This window comes from Eleutherodactylus coqui, chromosome 2 (assembly GCF_035609145.1).
Source record: "Eleutherodactylus coqui strain aEleCoq1 chromosome 2, aEleCoq1.hap1, whole genome shotgun sequence".
Taxonomy (NCBI): domain Eukaryota; kingdom Metazoa; phylum Chordata; class Amphibia; order Anura; family Eleutherodactylidae; genus Eleutherodactylus; species Eleutherodactylus coqui.
Window position 1 is genome coordinate 141,725,540 of NC_089838.1, and position 21,432 is coordinate 141,746,971.

General features: G+C 44.5%; 1 protein-coding gene across 2 annotated transcripts; it reads right to left on the minus strand.

The window, feature by feature from the left end:
* Positions 1–1,670: 1,670 nt before the first annotated feature.
* E2F7 (E2F transcription factor 7) lies at positions 1,671–20,931 on the minus strand. 2 transcript variants are annotated; one of them, XM_066591683.1, is made up of 13 exons: positions 20,746–20,931; positions 20,220–20,312; positions 18,131–18,409; positions 15,578–15,737; positions 15,223–15,483; positions 14,951–15,109; positions 14,056–14,193; positions 13,690–13,869; positions 10,873–10,954; positions 9,552–9,951; positions 7,599–7,806; positions 4,971–5,353; positions 1,671–3,937 (listed from the first exon to the last, which is right to left on the minus strand). In XM_066591683.1, exons 2-13 carry the CDS (start codon positions 20,310–20,312, stop codon positions 3,764–3,766), a joined length of 2,517 nt encoding a protein of 838 aa, XP_066447780.1. In that variant the 5' UTR covers positions 20,746–20,931; the 3' UTR covers positions 1,671–3,763. The 2 variants fall into 2 exon arrangements, with proteins under 2 accessions (XP_066447780.1, XP_066447779.1); XM_066591682.1 differs by lacking the exon at positions 20,746–20,931 and having other exon boundaries at positions 20,220–20,419.
* Between the last annotated feature and the right edge of the window lie 501 nt (positions 20,932–21,432).

Below are 21,432 nucleotides of genomic sequence, written 5' to 3' on the forward strand. Positions count from 1 at the left end.
ATAAATTATATTATCTTTAGATGGGATTTGTGTTAATTCAGCATAAAATGCTCCATTAGCACAGGGAGATTTGTGGCCACAGTGTGTCTGAAATACATGTTTACAAAAGGGTACAATTTTCAGCACATAAAAACATTATTAACCAAGTCATAATTTAGGCCACACTGCGCATTAAATGCAACATTAGCATGGGGAAATTTGGGGCCACACTGCACATAAAATACATTGATCCAAAGAACAGAATTTTGAGCAGTACACATTAATAACCGCATTAACAAGGGGAGAATTTAGGCCACAAAGTGCTATACAAACATGCTTGTGCAGGGATGTTTGGAGCCACAAGGCACAGAAAATACAAAAAGGAAACGCTTTGTCTTGCGCATTTTGGTTTTTGCAGTTCTGGCAGATTCCCATTGCTCTCCAAACAGTAGCTAGGCCACCTCCTCTTACACCAGGTAGTTCCTTAAGATGAGCGAGGCTCGCTCGAGTAACTGACCTTACCGAGCATGCTCACTCATCTCTAGTCAAGGGTGAGGAGGGGAAATTTTGTGCAAGTTAAAAGGACACCACATTCAAAAGTGAGAAGAGCCTAAAACACCCCTCGAGGTCTACCGGCAATAGATGATCTATGCTGGTCCAAGGAGAAAGACAGATTGCTCCCATTTGATCAAATAATGGATTTCTAGTCCTTTGGCTGCAAGGTCAGGAGAGCGTAAATTAATGATAGTGATGAATGGGGTCAAGCCCCGTACAGACATTTTCAAATACCGTGAGCGATCTACAAAGTCTCTCGAGAGTGAGAGAGAGCTCAGAAAATGTGCCATCAGTATGGTTCTCTAAAGGCCAAGAGGGACAGGGTCCAAGGCAAACAGCAGATCCACTCTAAAATGCCACTCTGAACAGGATACAAAATGTACTGCTCGGCATTTACTGGTAAAGCGTCATGTTTGGAACAGGCCAGTGTAGTACAGTCATTTTATATATGGCTCCTTGCCTGAACCAAACAGAGCCTTGCACAGAAACGTCACCGCTGATGCGCTGGCTCCACGGCAGCTAGCACATTGTAAAGACGCTGGAGGAGGCGAGCCGCCGGTCACGGGTCACATCCCGCTGCGAGAATTCTCGCAGTCAGAATCCGACCTGGCCATCTACATTCACCCTCAGAGATAGATAGAGCTGCTATCAAACCCTATGATTCATGTCTTTAACTCCATAGGAACAGGTTCACCTATACCTGCAGCTACGATGCATATGCTCAGGACTGACGAGTCAAAATTTAAAATATTTGGCTGTAACAGAAGGCAGTTTTTTTGCTGATGGGCTGGAGAGCCATACAATGAATGTCTGCAGGCACCAGTGAAGCATGGCAGAGGTTCCTTGCAAGTCTGGGGCTGCATTTCAGCAAATTGAGTTGGAGATTTAGTCAGGATTACTGGTGTGATCAACGCTGAGAAATGCAGGCAGATATATAGCCATTGTATAATACCATCAAGGAGGCATCTGCTTAGCTCCAAATGCAATCTACAGCAAGACAATGACTTCAAAACATACATCCACTATGTCATTAAGAACTATCTTCAATGTAGAAGAACAAGGAGTCCTGGAAGTGATGATATGGCCCCCACAGAGCCCTTTATGCTGTGCTGTAGTAGGAAAGCTCTGACACTACAAATATTACATTCATTTTATTGATCATTTAATATTACATTTAATAAGTGATACATAAAAACCCTGTACACAAGTTTAGAGCTATGAGGAGCATAGCTAAAAAATAAAAGGAGCATAGAAGAAATCCAATTTAAGAGAAATACTTAACTAGCAGTGCAACAGGAGTATTACACTAAGCAGCGCCAAATACATACATAAAAACCAAAAAAGGAAGAAGGGAAGATAGCACCATGTGAAAAATGTAAACTTGTTAAAAATATTCAAGTATTGACAGTCCCATTAACACTAGACATATGAAGAGAGATGGCAAAGTGACCATCCAGCCTGCAAGTTTAGTCAGTGCAAATAAGCATCACCTTGTAATGGATAGTGTGACCGCTACAGAAATAGTGGAGGAGGCGTATCCACCCATCTGAAGAATAACTGCAAATACATTAAGCTAGCTTTAGCGTATGCTGCAGGTTGAAGTGTTTCCTTCAAAAAAAGGAAAAAAGGTAAAATCGACGTTTAGATTTAAAAAGTTTTAAAAAGTGAGTATATCGCTAGAAATACTATAAGTATATAATAAACTGGTAATGACAATAACTACCCTTGTAGTGTTAGCACCTATCAAGCATAAAACTTATGTTCATACTATCCTGCTGGTCCCGCAAAACGCTCTTTTCGACAATAAAGTACAGATGAGAAACAGTATTAAATAGGCGAGGACTGCGCTACCTGGTACCTCTGTGCGCTCGTTACATGACATTTAAAAATGATTTACCAACATTGTAAGCTTGCCTTTACTCCGAAAGCTTGAAATGTTGGGAGGGGGAAGATCACCCATCAAGTCAAGACAGAAGACAAACTACCGTATATACTCGAGTATTAGCCGACCCGAGTATAAGCCGAGACAATAAGTTTCACCACAAAAAACTGGGAAAACTTATTGACTCGAGTATATACTAGGTTAAAAAAAAACCCTCCATACTCACCTCCCAGCCGGTGTCTGTGTGACAAGCTGCTTGACTTTTCCCACTGTCATCCCCCGCCGTCCTCTCTGCTTGGCTCTGTCAGTGCTGTGTAAGTAAGCGCTGTGATTGGATTGAGCACCAGCCAATCACAGCTGGCGCTCGATCCAATCACAGAGCTTACTTACACAGCACTGACGGCAAGGGATTTGAAAGCCGAGCAGGGAGAATTCTAAAGCAGCTTGATTGGCTGTGAATGATCGAGCACCGGCTGTGATTGGCTGACGCTCGATCCAATCATAGCTCTTACTTACACAGTGCTGACGGTGGGGATGACAGAGCCGAGCAAAGAGGACGGCAGGAGAGGACAGCGGAGAGAATTCAAGCAGCCTGCTGTACTGCAGCCGGAGACACAGACGTCAGCTGGGAGGTGAGTATGGGAAGTTTTTTTAAGCCTTCCCTGACTAGAGTATAAGCCGAGGGGGGCTTTTTCAGCACAAAAAAAGTGTGCTGAAAAACTAGGCTTATACTTGAGTATATACAGTACTTCAAATCGAGATTTTGAAGCCATTGGTGAAGGTGGGGTGGTTTATAAGATTCACAGTTGAGTTTTGTGGTCATAAGCAGAATACATTCTTTGGCCTTCAGATACTGAAGGTTTATCCTATTTGTTTAATATGCAAATATTCAAGTAATAATTCAAAGTCTCTAAGGACCCCGTGCTGACGAACAGTACCTGGGACGGGTAGAACCATAATTCATTTAGTGTGCCACTAAAGGTAACCATCGGGAGTTTCAGCTTTTAGATTAAGCTTCCGTTACTCATTAAAATGAAACCAACTTGAAAGCAGCAGCAGTATGGAGGACAGCTGAACAATGCAAAGTCTAAGTGCTAGGTGGGCTTTGTTCACATTACATTTCACCAAAACGGTGCATTGTGTGATCAGTAATCCTATGCTAATAGGATTGTGTTTTATAATAGAGTCAGCAGTCTACCTACATATAGGTATATATAGACTCACGTGAGGCCCCTCCCTCACAAAGTGTACATATCCCGTTAACGTGTCTAGCTCTAAGGAACGTAGCTCTTGTTCAAAGGGTTATACAATATTAAAAGAGGAGAGGAGAGGCGAGACGGTCTTCAGTCAGTCATCGGTGGTACTGCAGATGTCTAGTCTTCTCTGTGCAGAGCTGGAATTTCTAGCATGAGATCTTTCGTTTTTCCGGACAGCTGGAGAAACACCTAAGCTACCCGGTGTCTTGAAGAAGGTGTCTTTATGAACAGGATGGATGCTCTTTGGCGTTAATGGAGTAGGGGACTGGAAAAAAAAAAAAAAAAGATACAATTTTACATTCATTACTGAAGGACCTTTCAGCTCTTGGGGTGCAATACAAAATGAAAAGGACAGCTCTCACAGGATAAAATGGGCAGGTCACAGACTATCACAACTAACAGTCACATGGATGTGTGCGACTTCACATTAACACGTCCTACCGTGTTTCCCTGAAAAAGACCTACCCTGATAAGAAGCCTTAACCCGATTTTCAGGGGGGCTTGAAAATAAGCCCTAGCTACACTAGGTGAAAAACAAAATGTAATACTCCCCTCACAGACGATGTCTGTGTTCCCAGTGATGATCTCCCAGGCACTGCATTAGGCTGCTATGTAATTATCCCCACTGTCAGAGGATTCTCTCTGGTAAACAGGGGTTCAGCAAGGGAGTGCTGTGATTGGATCGAGCGCCAGCCGATAAGAGTTAGCGCTCGATCATTCAGTGAATGACATAGCTGAATGGCTGCAATTGGTTTATCAAGCACTGGATGCGATTGGCTGGCGCTCAATCCAATCACAGCACTCACTTGCTGAAGCCGGGGGAAGTCAAAGCCCCGTTTACCAGAGAGAGAATCCTCTGACCGCGAGGAGGATTACACAGCAGCCTGCCGCAGCGCCTAGGAAATGATCGCGGGGGACAGTCAGCGGCTGCGAGGAGAGTATACGCCATGACCGCAAGCCTGTAGTATCCCTTTCAATGGAAATATTGGAGTACTGTCACTCTAGACTTAGACTGTGCCAATACCTACAATTAGTGAATAGAGCAGGTAGGCACAGCTTGTGACCTCACTTAACAGTACCTGTCTGCCCTAAAGAGGAAATGAGGCTGGTTGTGCTGAAGAAACACCCAATGTTACACCTATGCTATGGGTGGTTCAGAATGAATGTCCACTCGTGTGATCAATCATTCCCAATAAGATACAGCATTGTTGTATAGGATATAGTGGTGGGCCATTAGACATCCCTGATAATATAGACATTCTAGTATATGAAACAAATAGAAAATTAGGGTTCTCTACCTTTTGATTTTTTACAGAAAGCTGCTGAACCGCACAGATGGAGGAGTCGGCTGTTGCAGGACCAGTGGACTGGCTTCTACTGGCTGAAATAACACTTTGCTGTATGTCTGGAGAGGGCTCGGGTATTGGTGAAGAGATTACTGAAGGAGGTCCAAACATGAGATGAGATGGTGGTGTGGTCATGCCAGGCAAGCTGTAATTCATGGCATGGTCACTGGAGGAAGCAGAGCTGGTGACCGCAGGGGAGCAAATAATTGGAAAAGTTGCCAGGGCTGTAGATGGTACCATCACATAAGGTACATTAAGAGGCAATGGACTTTGAGAAATGCTCAGACCTCCTGCAGCTTGACTAGCAGGCAAAAAGAAGTTGAAGCCATTTAATCCTAGAAGCCAAGGAAACACAAAAGACATTAGAACACGGAGGTTTAGCAGAATTTCTGAGAGGTTCGAGGAAATAAAATACTAAGATACACAAGAGCAACCTAAACGATACTCCCCTTCTACATCTTCTCCCCTGAAGACACATGCCTACTTCCACAGTCTCCTGGGCCCCAGTGATGCTACAGTAGTCACATCCGAATATATCTATATCCATCAGGCCATCACTGATAACTAGACTGCAGAGATCAATGGGAGTGCAAGCAACCGTCTCAGGGAGAGGGATCAAGGTTTTAATTTATCATTTTAACCCTTTCCAATCCAATTTGTATCCTGGTTTTCCTAGGGGGCTTACTCTTTTTCTGCTGTTATAAAATGGCGCTATATGCTGGCTAAAGCCAGTACTGCATGAGGTGACATGTTGGATAGGCTCTGACAGCAGAAAGGCTGGCAATATACAGTAAGAGAACCTCAACAGACATCTTCCAACATCGGAGCTGTACAGCCTTAAATCATAATGTCTTCAGAGGTCAGACAGTGGATTGAAAAGGGTTAAAGCTACAAAAGTGTCACAGCTTCAACCTCTTTAGGGGGTGTAGACCAAGAACTGCATGCTAGGTTATTTTGACAACACCTATCCAGTCAGTATAGGTTTGAAGTTTAATTTCCTAATTCTAAACAAGTTTCTACATCTTCCAACAAAGTGGATGCACAATGGATCTGCGATTTGAGAAGTAACAGAGCGACATCAATATTACGGACGAACGTCTTAATGATGGCATCTTTCCCACATAGAAATTACTCCGACAGCAACTGCACAATTGGAAATAATCGACATGGCTTTCAGGAAACTCTTTGTGAAGCTGTGGAATGACTTTGCCCGTGGCCCGCTTCACATCCTTCTCAAATCACGGTCTGTGACAAGTGTCACAAGGATAGCCAAATTTATTATTGTAAAACATTGCGTAAAAATATGCAGCTGTCAAGTCCTACTATAAATCGCCGCTTCTCTTGTAGGTTTGTGATAACTGCATGGGAGCCCCTTCATCACCAGCGTGATAAGGATCCACATCCATGAGTTCCAAATAGCTTCCCACCTCTGCCCACTAGATGTGCCTGGCTGGGGCTCCAGTATCGTAGAACTCACCGTGCCATGCTCTGCCACCTTAACTTTGAGACGCCTCTAATAAGCCCTTTGATGTTTGGCAGTGACTTTAGACTGTAGTTCTCATGAGCTGCTCTAGCCTATTGAATAGTTTGAAGCCATTTATTAGCCATATCTTATGAAAAAAAATATTTTGCAAAATGTCACATTCCTTCGCATCACAATTTTCTCCGATGTTCACCTTTTGCTTATTTTTCACTGTTTACTTGTAGACCTGAGACGAATTAAGTGACAGCAGTCCAGAGCTACACCAATTTTTAGCCACGCAATTTTAATACCCCAAGATGGTGGCGCTATTGCATCACCCAACAACATAATATGGAGGTTGGACTTTTGTTAGGTACGTTGGTTCTTCCTCTTTACAGATGAGATAGTTAACACTATCGTCGTACGTATTGTCTAGAGATTTTGATTTTTAGAGCAGGTGTTTTGTAAACACTCACCAGCCCGAGTACGGTTCCGAAAGTCTTAAAAAACACAAAATGCTTATTTCCATTTTAATTCAGTTTCTCTGCTCCAAAAATTAGAAAGATGGAAAGCCCTAACGAAGGGGTGAAAGGACCTTTAGTAAGGCTGCCTGCACACGAACGGGTCAGATTCTGCATGCAGGAGTCCACAGCGGAATATGGCCCTGACCGCTGTCCGTGTGTATCTGCCTCTTGTCTTTATCTGCAGACAGTCATGCACAGTACAGATAAGTTCCTCCCCCCCCCCCTTGCGCAGTCACTAGGCAATGATGTGGAATCCGCAACCTTTCCGCAATATCAATTGTGGAAGGGCCGCGGGTTGGACGGCTTCCATTGCCTTCAAATGAAAGCAGTCTGTATGGAATCGGCACAAAAATAGAACATGCTGCAATTCCCCTCCCGAGAGCGGAAATCCCAATCGCTGTCCAATCGTGTGAGCGGACATGCGAATGTTCTATTTTTTGTTAATGTATGAAGAATGCCAGGGATCGTCTGCGCGGGTGAGGATCGCAGATTCCGTAATCCAAATCCGGCCTAAGAGTCAGGATTGAGCTCATTCACAAGTAGATGCTGATGGGCAGCGTCAGTGCTGAATACTGAAGAAAGCCTTCTACTCACCAGCCGGGGAGGGAACATACAGATATTGGGGAAGTGCAGCTGATGCAACTCGCTCTTGTCGTTCTTGCCCTTTTGTCCCCATCAGCTCAGTGGTTTCTTCTTGGCAGGCAGGTGAGGGGGCTGAATGCTGGGTTTCTTCCTTCTTACAAGGCTCTGGTGAGGGACATGGCAACATTGTGTCACAAGGAATCCTCTCAGATGAACAAACCTAGTAAGAAAAGGAAAGAGATAAATAAATACCAATACTAATAATAATAATAATACTAATAATAATTATATAGATATTTGCACACTAGCTGGGGGGTTCACAGAGGGAAACGCGCTCCCTCTGACGCAACTGGCCGATGGGTTACGATGACAACTAGATGCCAAACACTGGTGTCCGAGCCTGTGATAGCCATTATGAGCAATAATGCATTGCAGTACAGAAGTACTGCTATGCATTATAGCAGCCAGCGCTTTTATAGTTCAATTCCCCTACAGGGACATATTTCAAAAAAGGAGAACAAAAACTGTACTTCTCTATGCAGTGTATCATAGCTGTAATAACCTGTGCAATAAATTAAACACTATTTATACTGCACGACAGAAAATGTAAAAGTGAAAATGCAAAAAGGCTTATTTTATAAAAAAAAACAAAAAAAAAAAAAACACCATATGTAACCCAAAAATGGTACCAATAAAAAGTACAGCTCGCCATGTATGGGACTTTGACTGCAACAATGTAAAGACGAGGTTTTTACTGTGCAAAAGAGGAAAAATAAGATAATTTATGCTGTGTGATTAACGCTGCAAGAAAAACAGAAAACACACAATGGCAGAATTGATGCATTTTTTTTCTAATAAGAGTTTTACAATACATTATATGTACCCAAAAGTAGTACCAATAAAAACTACTGTAAGCCATTCTAAAAAAAACAAGCCATCATATAGATGGAAAAATAAGACATTAATGGAATACAGTTTTTGAAAAGGGGAGATGAAAATGCACCCCAAAAATTGTCCGTTCACATGGCCATGTCCTTAAGGGGTTAAATATGATCTTGACAAAAGGTGGAAGCCATTTTAGGCCAGCTGTAAAGTCTAAATATGACTTAGGTAGTGTACTACATATAAAATATGTAAATACACAGCAGGTCACAGACATTAGAAACAAACAGACATGTCACTGTAGACCGCAATATATAGAAAAACAAGATCAGTACAAGTTACTCCAATATTGGTTTAGATCAAAAATCCCAAGACAATAAAACATACAAGTGTGGCCGAAGAAAATAAATACGGCGAAACCAAAACTGACAAGTATACGGGGAGTCAGAGGGTAAAGCACTCTTATCTAACTAGGGATTAAAGTAATCCTCAGAAAGCAGTGGAGCCTCGTGTAGCACACTAGAAAGGAGTTTGCAGGTTCAATCCTGCATGGTTCAGGTAGCCGACTCAAGGTTGACTCAGACTTTCATCTTTCCGAGGTCGGAAAAAGGAGTGCTCAGCTTGCTGGGGGTGGGGCAATGGCAAACCACCCCGCAAAAAGAGTCTGCCGAGAAAACATGATGTGATGTCACCCAAGGAGTCAGTCATGACTCGTTGCTTGCAGCAGGGGACTTTACCTTTACCTAAGAAAGTAGTATTGGAGAATTTAGTTATCCTTAAATTTTGTTTATGGCAAAATAAAAACGAATGGTTTCACAGGGTGCGAAACTGTGGTGTGAACCGTGCCATATACAAAAATGTGATAACCCCCCCCCCCCCCCCCCCCCCAAAAAAAAAAAACAAAACACTAATCTGTCAATTGTAGCACAAGGCAGGAGGGGAGGATCCCAGGGATGGGCATGTTGACGGTTTCTAACAGTAGACAGAAGACAGAGTGTGAAGACAGTTACAAATGAAAGTTTGGTAACTCCATGAAGCAGAGAAGAAAATATACAAACACAAAGAATGCTATTAAAAACCTACTTTTGGTACTACCAAAGAAAGGGGGCTGTCACTGATACAGTCAAGCCTCTGACGCTTTGCTGAGCGGTCACCATCTTGAATGGCCGTTTGATCTGAAGAGGAGCTGCCCGTTTCACGTAGTACATCTAGAGGATTTTCGTTGCCGGAGTTCCCACACAGCATGAAGACAGACGTTGATGGAACATACATGTAGGGCTGATTAGGAAGAAAACTGTGGCCAGCGTACTCTGCACTAGAAGTCAGGATCTTTTGCTGAGATTTTATGTGACTTGGAGATAGCTTTTGTTGACCAGAGTCTCTGGTGCAATAGTCTGCATCCACCGTCCTGGGCATTACAACAGGGATGGGCACATGGCCTACATTTCTATATGCTGGATAATTTGATAAAAACTTGGGACACCTGAAAATGGAAGAATGGCATACAGTTACCAAGCGGGATTCTACATTTTTTATTTTGAATGCAGTTTTTGTATCTTACTTTCATTGATCATACGTCACATATAAGCTGGGTTCACCGGCGAAATTCCATCCAGAATTTCGCCACGGCAAATCCGCTTGCGGCCGGTAATACCGGAATTAGCCAGCCACGTGGACGAGATTTCTCAGAAATCTCGTCCACATGGGACGACGAATCCGCCACGGCAAAGCCAGCGCTGTGGATTCGCCGGCCGCAGCATGCCTTTTTTTCACCTTTCTTTTTCTGCTGTGGCCGCGCTCTCCTCTATGGGAGCGACGGCCGCAGCGGAAGAGCGTGCGGTCAGGCAGCTTCAAAACCTGCAGCTAAGTGCCGCAGGTTTTGAAGCAGCGGATTCCTGGCAGAAACCTTGCATTTTTTTGGCTGCGGCCAAACCGCGAGCTCTCCGCTTGGAATCCGCCCAGTGTGAACCCAGCCCAAGAGCACTTTGTCCGCAGCCATCTTTTTGAAAAAACACACACACACACACACACACACACACACACTTCCACCCCCCCCCCCCAGCTCAATAAACAGCGCCACATATCACCATGGGATGACAGTCCATCGCCTGGAAAAAGTCAGCCAAGCTTAACATTCTCATCCAATAGCAGGATGAAAAATCATCTGTCCGTCTCCCGGTGTCATCAACTACATATGGCCAATTTGAACAACTTTAAACGGCCCATATGGACTGAAAGGTGTAAAGCTGCAGCTGAGAAACCAGATGATTGATTGTTCAACAGCTGCTCACCAGTCAACCCACTTCTTCTATCTAACGTGTACAGCAAGCTTTAGCATATAACAGCCTAGCTACAGGAACATCTCAAAAGAATTCTGGCAAGCATTTGTTTAAACTGAACTCACTTTGAATCTTCTTCAATCTTCTGACGGCAAATAGCTGCTAAGTGCGCCATCTTCGAAGCGTAACCATCGTGTTCCAAAGAAGCTAGAAGAGGGAAGGGAAAAAAAAAAATGTTCAGTGTGATTTTTCAGAGATGAACATCTGTTAAAATACCCATAGGCAAACACTTGACGGTCCTGATCTATCCTAGTACCTTTACTACCTAGAACTACTCTTTGGGTCATGCATTGGCTACTTAATAAGGACACACACACACACGTTAAGCTTCCATTTGCCAAAAATTTGCACTCGACACAAGTTGCCCCAGTTGTATAAACTTTAACCACTTAACGCCACAGGATATAAGGTTACATTATAGCAGCGTGGTACTTAACGGGACAGGATGTAACCTTATGTCATGTGGATGGTGCAGGACCAGAAGAGAGCCTGCGCCATCCACCAGCAGGAGCTGGTTGTTGCTGATAGCTGACGTATCGCTACATCAGTGGGGGTACATGAGGACAGAGACCCCCACATACTGCGATCTATGTAGATTGCGGCATATAAGGGTTCACAGAGGAAGGGCACCACGTAAAAAACAAGCCCTTATACCCCTATGTCGACAGGAAAAATAAATAAATAAATAAATGTTATGGCTTTTGAAGAGTGGAGATTAAAATCCCCTAAAAAACGTTTATGTCCTCAACACCAAAATAGGCCATGCCCTTAAGGGGTTAAAAAGGGGTTTCCAATCTTATAAATATCTAGTATATGCCATCACTTTATGACTGTGGGGGATGGGGAGACAATAACCAATCCTGAAAACAAAAAGAGAGTACGGTGGGAACACGGTGTCCCCTTCTAAGTTTTCCCCAACGCAGGAGAGCTCTCAGCTACCTGCCTGTACAGAGTATTACTATTGAGACCGGGGTTGTACCACTGGATTGGCGCATTGCCAATTTGGTTCAAAATAAACAAAAGGGGTCCAAGAGAGAACCTGGTAACTACAGGCCGGTAAGTCTCACTTCAATAATTTGTAAAATATTTGAAGAGTTTCTGAGAGATACCTCAACTAAAACAACGATATAACTCCTCATCAGCATGGCTTCTACGATGAAGTACGTTCTAGGCTGGACCTGGGAGAGTCTATTGATCTTGTATATCTGGATTTCTCTAAAGCATTTGACACCATGGCACATAATAGGTTGATCTATAAAATGAGACAGCTCGGATCGGGCGAAAATGTGTGTATCTGGGTAAAGAACTAGCTCAGAGATAGAAAGCAGAGGGTGGTAATAAATGGTTCGTACCCTGATTCGGCTACTGTTGCTAGTGGGGTGCCACAGGGTTCAGTATTGACAGATGATACAAAATTATACAAGATAATACAACAGAGGACAATGTGCGGCTACAAAAGGACCTAGATGAACTGGGGGCTTGGGTAGAAAAATGGCAAATGAAGTTCAATGTTGATAAATGTGAGGTTATGCACATGGGCAGGAGAAACGGATGTCACCAATATACACTAAATGGGGTACAGCTAGGGAAAAGTGATGAAAAAAGACCTGGGGGTGCTAGTGGATTGTAGACTTAACTGCCAGTCAGCTGCTGCAAAAGCTAATAAAGTCTTGGGGTGCATTAAAAGAGGCGAGGGACAAGAACATTATTCTTCCACTATACAAGGCACTTATCACATGGAATACTGTGTACAGTTATGGACCCCGGGGCTCAACAAAGATGTTGCAGCGCTTGAAGGGGGTTCAAAGAAGGGCAACTAAAACTAATAAACGGAATGGGAGGACTAGAATACGCAGAGAGGCTACCAAAAGGGGGATTATTTACCCTGGAAAAAAAGAGGGGTAAGGGGGTGACCAAATAACTATGTATAAATACATTAGGGGACAATACAAGGATCTCTCCCATGATCTGTTTATACCCAGGACTGCGACAGTAACAAGAGGGCATCCTCTACATCTAGAAGAAAGCAGGTTTCATCGCCAACACAGAAGGGGGTTCTTTACTGTAAGAGCAGTGAGACTGTGGAACTCTCTGCCTGAAGATGTGGTTATGGCAAAATCCATAGAGGAGTTTAAGAGGGGACTAGACGTCTTTTTAGAGCGCTATGATATTACAGGATATAGATATTATGTGACCAGGGGGTTGTTGATCTGGGTCTTGCAGTTAGGTAGGAACTCAAAAGTTGATCCAGGGATTACTCTGGCTGCCATATGGAGTCAGGAAGGAATTTTTTTTCCTGCAAATGAGCTTACTGGCTCATTAATTTTTTTTTTTTGCCTTCCTCTGGGGTGGGGGTTGAAAGAGGCTGAACTAGATAGACATAGTCTTCATTCAGCTTAACATACTATGTATGTATTACAACCAGCTCCATTCACTTGGAGGGTGTACCAGAAGTTAGACCCCCACCAATCTTGAAGCGATTGTATACCCTAAGCAATATGCGATCAGTTTATAAGATGGGGGTGGCAGGGGGAACTTTTGCAAGCACAGTCAAGACTTTAAATAGTAGGTTTAGATTTCTCGTCTTAGATTGTCCGCAACAGACTACTGTTGGACACCATTGTGAAGCATATGTAGGTGCACAGAGGCTCCAGAATTTAAAAACATACACGATTCAAAAAGTTCTAGAGACTGGAAGGTCATCCAATTCAGGAGACTGTGGAGCGGATTTAAGAAACTGTTAAGAAGGAAACTGTCTGCTGTCCATAGCAACCAATCACATTACAGCTTTCATTTTTCAACAGCACAACACAAAACAATCGTTGCTCTGCGATTGGTTGTAACACCACGTTAGATCTCTCCAATATATACATTCATTTTACCTTCCTGTGCCTTGTGTGGGCTACTTGGCTCAGAGCAGACCTTCCTCTTCACAGTATTGATGGGCTGAACATGATTAAATGATGAGTGCCGGAGAAATCTCTGCTGCTTGCTGCTCTCAGCTATAGTATCTCTTTTTGAACCTGGTGATGAAGTGCTGGTTGTGACTTCCATCTTTTGGTCTAAAAAAGGTAAAATACAGTCATCCTCTGAATACCAAGTGCCTACAGTATATTAATGCAGTTTGGCAGATATAAAATAGCAATAACTGATTCAAAATCCATAAAGCATGCCCCTGACTAGAACATGAAAGAGCTGACATGCCAAGCAGATTGTTCTACGGTACAAGTTATTCTAAGGTAATTTACCGCTCTCTGTCTTGAAATCAACAGGTCCGATCCACTTAAATGCAGGTTTCCGTCCACGTTCTTCAGTAACATGAACCTTTTTGATGAGGCACAGACTGGTCAGAACATTAGCTATGTCGTACAAGCGTCGTACCTTGGCTATAACAGAGAGATAGAGACATATGGGCGTAAAACACTGAGGATCATTTCTAAAGCCAATACAAAAAGTAAAGCTGGCCATTGGCATTTGATAAAAGGTCTGCAAAAACGTGCAGAGATGAAGGTGGCTCTCAGGAACAGAGATATTACTCGGCGGATCGTGCCCATTCACAATGGAGACGCTAGAACTAGTTGTCAGACGGACGGGTACTTAGCTGACAGCTACTGCATCATGTGTACGGCCGGCTCAAGACCCCGCTCCTGTCCACAGCTTCAGAAGGGCTGTACATGAGTGGAATACAGAAGTGCTACAGACGACATTGTAACTGTATTTCATCACGGTTTGATCTTTATTTGCCGTCACCGCTTTTAGTTTCTACTGATTAAATATAAATACAGATCCACATTTGCTTTATATCTATTTATCATCTTGTGAAACACATGAAAAATCTGGCTATAAATATATATTTACATTAGTTGCATATTATAGTCCATAAGTCAGATGAAATATGGAGTAAGAATCTGCACATATGAAGAGCAGCCTTATAATATATAAACATCAGTTCCTACACAACATGGACAAATCATATCCCGCTTCACTTTAATCTCTGTGCATTACATTCATATCAGTACTACAGACAGATACCACCAACTCACTCGGGCAGTATTTTTATTGGCCTGGGTGTTCCATGTTAGAGTATGTTACATACAGTGATGTTCTATAAGGAAGCGGTTTTCTAGCCCATTTCATGCTTACTTTTAAACTTGCTGTGATCAGAGATGTCCTGGCTCTCCTCAATCAGGATTTTGGCAGCAATCTCAAGAGTGATTATTTTGGTTGCGGACACAAGGAACAACATGACAAATTTCTGGCTCATGATCCTCAATGACTTGTCCTTGCGGCTGCTTGCTGAAGCTAGGAGAAAGCAACATGTTGGATTACAGACAAAAAGCCATTTAACGCTTTATTCAGAAAGCCAGAATGCACTCAAGAACAAAACCATGTCCTTCATAAACCCCCGCTGTTACCTGACGGGCAGTCCAGGTCAGACAGCTCCTCCGCTAGAGTGGGCTGGTTGTCTCTCCTCTGCTCTATACCCAGGTCCCTCTGTTGGAAGTAAGCGATCTGGGTGCTGTATTTCTGCCTCTCTCCTTCCTGCTGCAGGTTCCTCAGGGTTTCGTTTATGTTGTGCTGGCCATGCCAGCTATATTGATTTTTTGCCACCCGGCTAACCAAGTTGAGCGACTCTAGAACATTGACTATGTCGTAGATCCGTCTACGCTCCACTCCTGTAAGGAGATCATCAGTGTTATTCACAGTTACACGTGCTGAGAAAGCGTTACACCACACCATTACAAGTATGGACCTAAGCCCTATTCTTACCAAGGCTGGAAGCAGCTTCATCCAACGAAATGGTTGTTTTTTCAGTTGACAAAGGATAGCTAGGATAGCGGGCTAAAAACTTTTGACATAGAAGACCCAAACTTTTTTGTTTCCTGCTTGGTCTTTTTTCCAAGTCGTCCATATCATCTACGGCATCGAACTGGTGAGGGAGAAAAGATAAAAATCAACACCTTTTACTTTTGGCTTAAATGAATCTGCTATTCCTCCAGCCATGACCAAATTTGTGCTGTGCTCTACAGTACTAGGATGTCATATCCCAGTCTTGTACATCTAATATTGTGACATGTGGACTTAAGACAAAACATGAGACGCCCCAAGTAGGACTCATGATTGGCAAAATAGGCAAGAATTAAAAATACATAAATATGCAGGCAAGCCTTGCAGTCACCATGGGTGATACAGAGCAGATGGCCATCTGCATATAACTGGATCCACTAATCGGAAACATACCTGTGACTAGGTGGATTCTGGCAGCAAGTGCCACATTGCTAGATCACAGGTACACCCACCAATATTCACAGGGCCAGCTGCAGTTTTTAACGGTAGCATTTTTTGGATACATATAATTTTTGTTTTCTTTGAGTAACTGGGTGCAAAACACACAATAACAAAACCATGCAGTTTGGCAGTGTTTTTTTTTTTTTTTTTTTTAAACACACAAATTTCACTGTTAGGTTAGATCAGTGGTTCACAAACTTCCAGTCAGTGCTGCTCTTCCTCTGCTCAGCACTGATCCCGGGTGCACACTGACGTCAGTGTGTGAGCCCAGAACGTTTCTTCCCTTGCCCTCTCCTGCGGAACCAAGGCCTCATGTCCACAGGGAAAATGGAGTTAAAAAAAAAAAAAAAATCTGTGTGGGTCTCTCACGCTCATTAAGAATCATTAGGCACCCACAGGTAATTAACTGTGGATGTCATTTTTCCCCAGCGCGCAGATCGCATGTGCGGGAAGACACCCACAGCATGCTCCATTTTCTGCAATTTTCCCGCACGGACAGCTTCCATTAAAACCAAGGCAAGCTGTCCGAACCGCAACACAGCCACAGATAACACTGTGGCTGTGTCGCGGATCCACGAGAAAGACCCGCGCCGCATTCGAACAGGTGAGTAAATGTCTTTTTTGGCCTCATGTCTGCGGGCACAGATGGAATCCATTGCGAAATTCTGCACTGGAAAACCATGCGTGCCCGTGGACATGAGGCCTTAGGAGGAGAGGACTCAGGGGAGGAGGATCCCAGGTGCACACTGATGTCAGAGATCAGTGTTGCTGTGCGATTTTCAGCCAGGGAGCTGCAGGACCCCAGCCCGTAATCACTACAGTGGTGAGCAAGGGCTCCGCGGAGCAGTTTGGGAAACGCTGGGCTAGATAAGGAGATATTTTAATAGTTTGGACTTTATGAATGTGACTAAACCAATTTTTTTTTTAAATGCACATACAGGGAAAAGTGGGAACTTTTTTTCCCTTTAAGTCCCCATAGGGAACCTGAATTAAGAATCATCTACTAGTTTGCACCATATACTGGAACACTTCGTTGCATTATATTTTACTTTTACAAACTGGGCTTAAGGCCTCATGTCCACGGGGAAAATAAGAATTAAAATCCGCAGCGGATTTTAACTCTTCTCCCGCGCGCGGATCCGCACCCCATAGGGATGCATTGACCACCCGTGGGTAGATAAATACCCGCGGATCGTCAATAAAAGTGATTTAAAAAAAAATGGAGCATGAAAAAATCTGGACCATGCTCCATTTTCGTGCGGGTCTCCCGCGGGCTTCTATTGAAGCCTATGGAAGCCGTCCGGATCCGCGGGAGACCTAAAACAGGAATTTAAAAGAATTTACTCACCCGCAGTGGGCCGGGAAGGTCTTCTCTTCCTCACGGCCGCATCTCCCTTGCTTCGGCGGATGTGCCCGGCGCATGCGCGCGGCACGTCGACGACGTGCCGCCGGCGTGAGGAATTCATCCGCCGGCCGAAAAAGAAGATCCGGCCGTGAGGAAGAGCAGAGCTTCCCCGCCCGCTACGGATAGGTAAATTCTTATTTTCAGCCCTCATGTCCGCGGGGCAGGAGGGACCCGCTACGGATTCTACATGTAGAATCCGTAGCGGGCCTGATTTTCCCCATGGACATGAGGCCTAATAGGCTGAAATACATGGCAGATCTAGACACCTTCCACAGGCCCCAGGCTGCCATGGTAACCCACTGTATGGTGGCATACAGCATTTTTTCTTTGGTAAAATGTGACTACCACAACCAATTGTTTGATAAAGTCGTAATATGTGGGTAAACGGAGAAGTTACATATACTGGATTGTTTGTTTCCTAAAACCTTCATATTTAACTGCATATTGGAGTGCCAAGCTCTTACTAGGTAAATGCCATCACTCCTAGATTGGCCAGTGCCCTGGAATACAGCTCACAGCACTAATATATATATATGACAATACAATACAATACAGGGGGATTACACTGCTAGTTAAACACCTGCAGTCTGACCAGTAATGAACAGTCATGGACGAGATTTCTTCCTTACCTGTTGAGCATTGAGTCCGGTGTCTTCAGGTTCATTGTTTTCAATAGGCCGGAACAGTTCTTTCTTCTTTTCTCGGTCTCGGATTTCTGGGCTAGCCACACTACTGAGCATCTTCAGGTTGGCAGTGGGAGTCCACGGATCGGCAAGAGGTCTATCAACCACCTTTACTGGGGTGATGGGATATCTTTCCGGAGTGAGACCTTTTTGTTTTGATAAATCAATAGGCTCCCCTTTTAATGCCATCCTTGGGCTGATCCTGAATCGGTCACACATATTCTCCTAAATAAACACAAAAAGAACAATTGTTTCATCTTGTATATGGATAGGATATATTAAAGGGTCTACCTCATGACTAAACCCTTATCCACCGATCCAAGTCTGATCAGTGGGGGCCTCAGCGCTGGCACCGCCACCAATCCTGAGAATGGAGGAGTGTGGTCCCCCCCTCTCATCACTGAACTGACCCGCAGAAATAAGAAGGGGGGGGGGGGGGGGGGGTGTCAGTCGTTCTCAAGATTAGTGGGCGAGACCCCCACTGATCAGATTTTTAAATCGCTCATCTTAGGGATAGATGATAAAAAAAGTCAGGTATGGTGCAGCTCCTTTAAGTAATATCTATTAAAATCAGTTAGGTCTAATAATCTTCAAAAACCATACACCCTACAGGGGAAACTCTAGTGCCAAAACCCAATATAGACATACACCCATTTCTGGAAATTAACAGTCTAAATGACCATTGTATGCTAGTTAAATATACTCATAGCTGTTGTGTCTATGGCAACATGACTTAATACAACCTAAGTCAATAATAAACAAATTACGTGAAAGTGCTGTAGAATAAGTTGGCGCTATACAAAACAGCCATGATCAGTGTTACTTCTGATTGCGGCTGTTAACCTTGTATATGCTGCTAGCAATTCTGACAGTGGCATTTAAATCTCCCGATTGGTTAGGTTTTGCCGAGTCTTGAGATCACGGGTGCTGTTGGGTTACCATGGTAGTCTGGGACATTCTGAAGGCCCCCCCCAAACGTTACCATGGCCGATTGATTGTCAGATCGCTGTGTGCGGTAATAACATAGTATTATATTGAACTGCAGAAGCAAATGTTCTGAAAGTCAAATGCTTTTTTGAAAAATAAAAAAAATAAAAAAAAATAAGTTTTATTAATCATTGAAATTTTTTTTTTTTATGTATTAAAAGTTAAACAAAAACCCTTTTCCTATATTGATGTGTCCATGAAAGTCTGTTATCAAAGTAATGCGTTATTTATCTCACACGGTGAACTTCGTACGGAGGGGGGTGCATATAGCTTATTGTCATAATTGTACTGACCTATAGAATAAGGGCTCAAGTTCATGGGCATTTTTCCACCGTGTATTACGAGTGCGTTGCATGGAGTCAATGAACTTTCGTTGATCAATACACGCTGGCATATGGACACTGCGTATCGATACGCAAAAGAGATAAGTCACGGCGCGCTCCATTTCTCTGCGTATCATACGCAGCCCTTGCATGGGCTGCGAACCAATAAGCTGCCCATATGCAATACATTGAGTGTGGGCAGTGTTTCCATATGCATCCCCGCTCTGAACAGAGCAGGGAATTTACATTAAAAAAAAAGGGGGGCCCATGTCTGTAATGGGTTAATAATTTATAGTAGGTCCATCATGGCAATAGAACAGAGGTGGCAAGTGTGAACAGCTCCTTAATGTGATGGTGCCTATAATAATAATAAATTATATTAAGGTGGCTTCGAATTTGCGCTGGGGTGCCGCTTTTCTGCTCCCTTCGTGGAGCAAGAGAGGGTAGTTCCCACAGCGGTCTCAGGATGGAACTGAACAGCGCCGAAAGAACCCATTGACTTCTACTGGGGTCCATTCAGTTGTTAGCTGTCCGTAAGAGCACAGCACGCAGCGCCTTTTCCTTTCGAGACGGATCTACGGCGGAACTCCCGAGCAGATGTGAGAGCAGGTTTACAGACACATAACCACATGTAAAAGGCACTAAGGCCAGAGCCATCCTCATAACATAGTGCCAATGACCACAAAGCACCATTCTGGGTCTATTCCTGCCCAGGCAGCACCCACCTTCTGGGAGCCGCGGGCATCCCTCTCCTGCTCGGCCCGGCTCTTTATGGTGCTGATCAGGTCCTTCAGGGTCAGGCAGCCGCTAACTTCCATCTGAGAAGAGAAGACACTTGGAGAAGTCATGGAGGAGAGGCAGCTGAAGTCCCCCCAGATGTGCGGCTGCACGGGCGGATTGGCGCCGGATCTGCCCAAACTTTTAGGGGGCTGTTAATTTTGGCGCAAAGGAAATGGCCAAATCCCGGGAAGGAGAGTAAAGTGAGTGAAACTTGAGCCTCCGGGGAGTGAGCGTATCATATTAACCGCTTACGTGCCGCGCACAGGGAGGAGCCCGCTGTTCTGTGTATGGAGGGAAACCACAAACCAGCACGCAAACAGTTAACACGGCTCGGCAACAAGTGCTAAGAGCGAGCGGACAGCGGCCGGGACGTAAAGCCCCGCCAGACCGGCCTAGAAGGTGCAGACCCGATACATTAGTATATACATACAGGACAGGTATATATAGGTAAAGCTAATAAAGTCCACTCACCTCGTCCCCTATGTCGTACACCTTACGGATGGATGGAACACACGACTCACAGAGCTGTGATCGCCTAGAAGCCGCTGCAGCTACAAGCCCGCTCTGACATGGCCCGCCGGACCGGGGCTGATAGAACGGTGTAATGGAACGTTCTCACTTCTCCACACATCCCGCTACAGTTTCTATTCTGGCGCCCCGAGACGTGACATTTCCAATCGGCCAATCAGCGGCGCCCTGAGTCATGTGCGCCCAGCTGTGACCACGCCCCCAGTGCCTTCCCCCAGCAGTTTGTGTAGGTAGATTAGCGCGCTGAGTTCTCCCGCTCCCGCCTTCTGCTCTCCTGAGGCGCCGGCACCTGGAAGCGGCTCCGTGTGTGTGGGGAGGGAGGATAGTGTTACTATGAGACCCGCCAAAGTCTGCTGGCCCCCTGCAGATAATTATATGCCCGGCTAATCCTGTAGGGCAGGTACTGGGCTGAGCGGGCCGGGCGAGAGGCGATGGCTTGGGCGCTAAGGCTGCTTTCCGTTGTAGAGTCGGGTTTGTGTTTGGCTTGTGTAGCCGCTCGGTGATGTTGGTGTCGTTGGGCTGTAGTCACACGGGGAGGGCAGGATTGGGCTGCAGTTGCAATACATTTTTGCATTAAAACTAATTGCATAACTGCGTGGACTTCCAATCCTTAAAGGGGTTGTCCCGCGG

Bases quoted from the DNA above. Each gene is read 5' to 3' on its own strand.
- E2F7 (XM_066591682.1), bottom strand. From the start codon at position 20,342: ATGACTTCTCCAAGTGTCTTCTCTTCTCAGATGGAAGTTAGCGGCTGC. The intron at 9,952-10,872 runs GTGAGTTCAGTT...TTCCATTTTCAG, and splicing joins AAGATTGAAGAAGATTCAAA to GTGTCCCAAGTTTTTATCAA. The intron at 3,938-4,970 runs GTAGAGAACCCT...TTTTTTTTCCAG, and splicing joins TTTCTGTAAAAAATCAAAAG to TCCCCTACTCCATTAACGCC.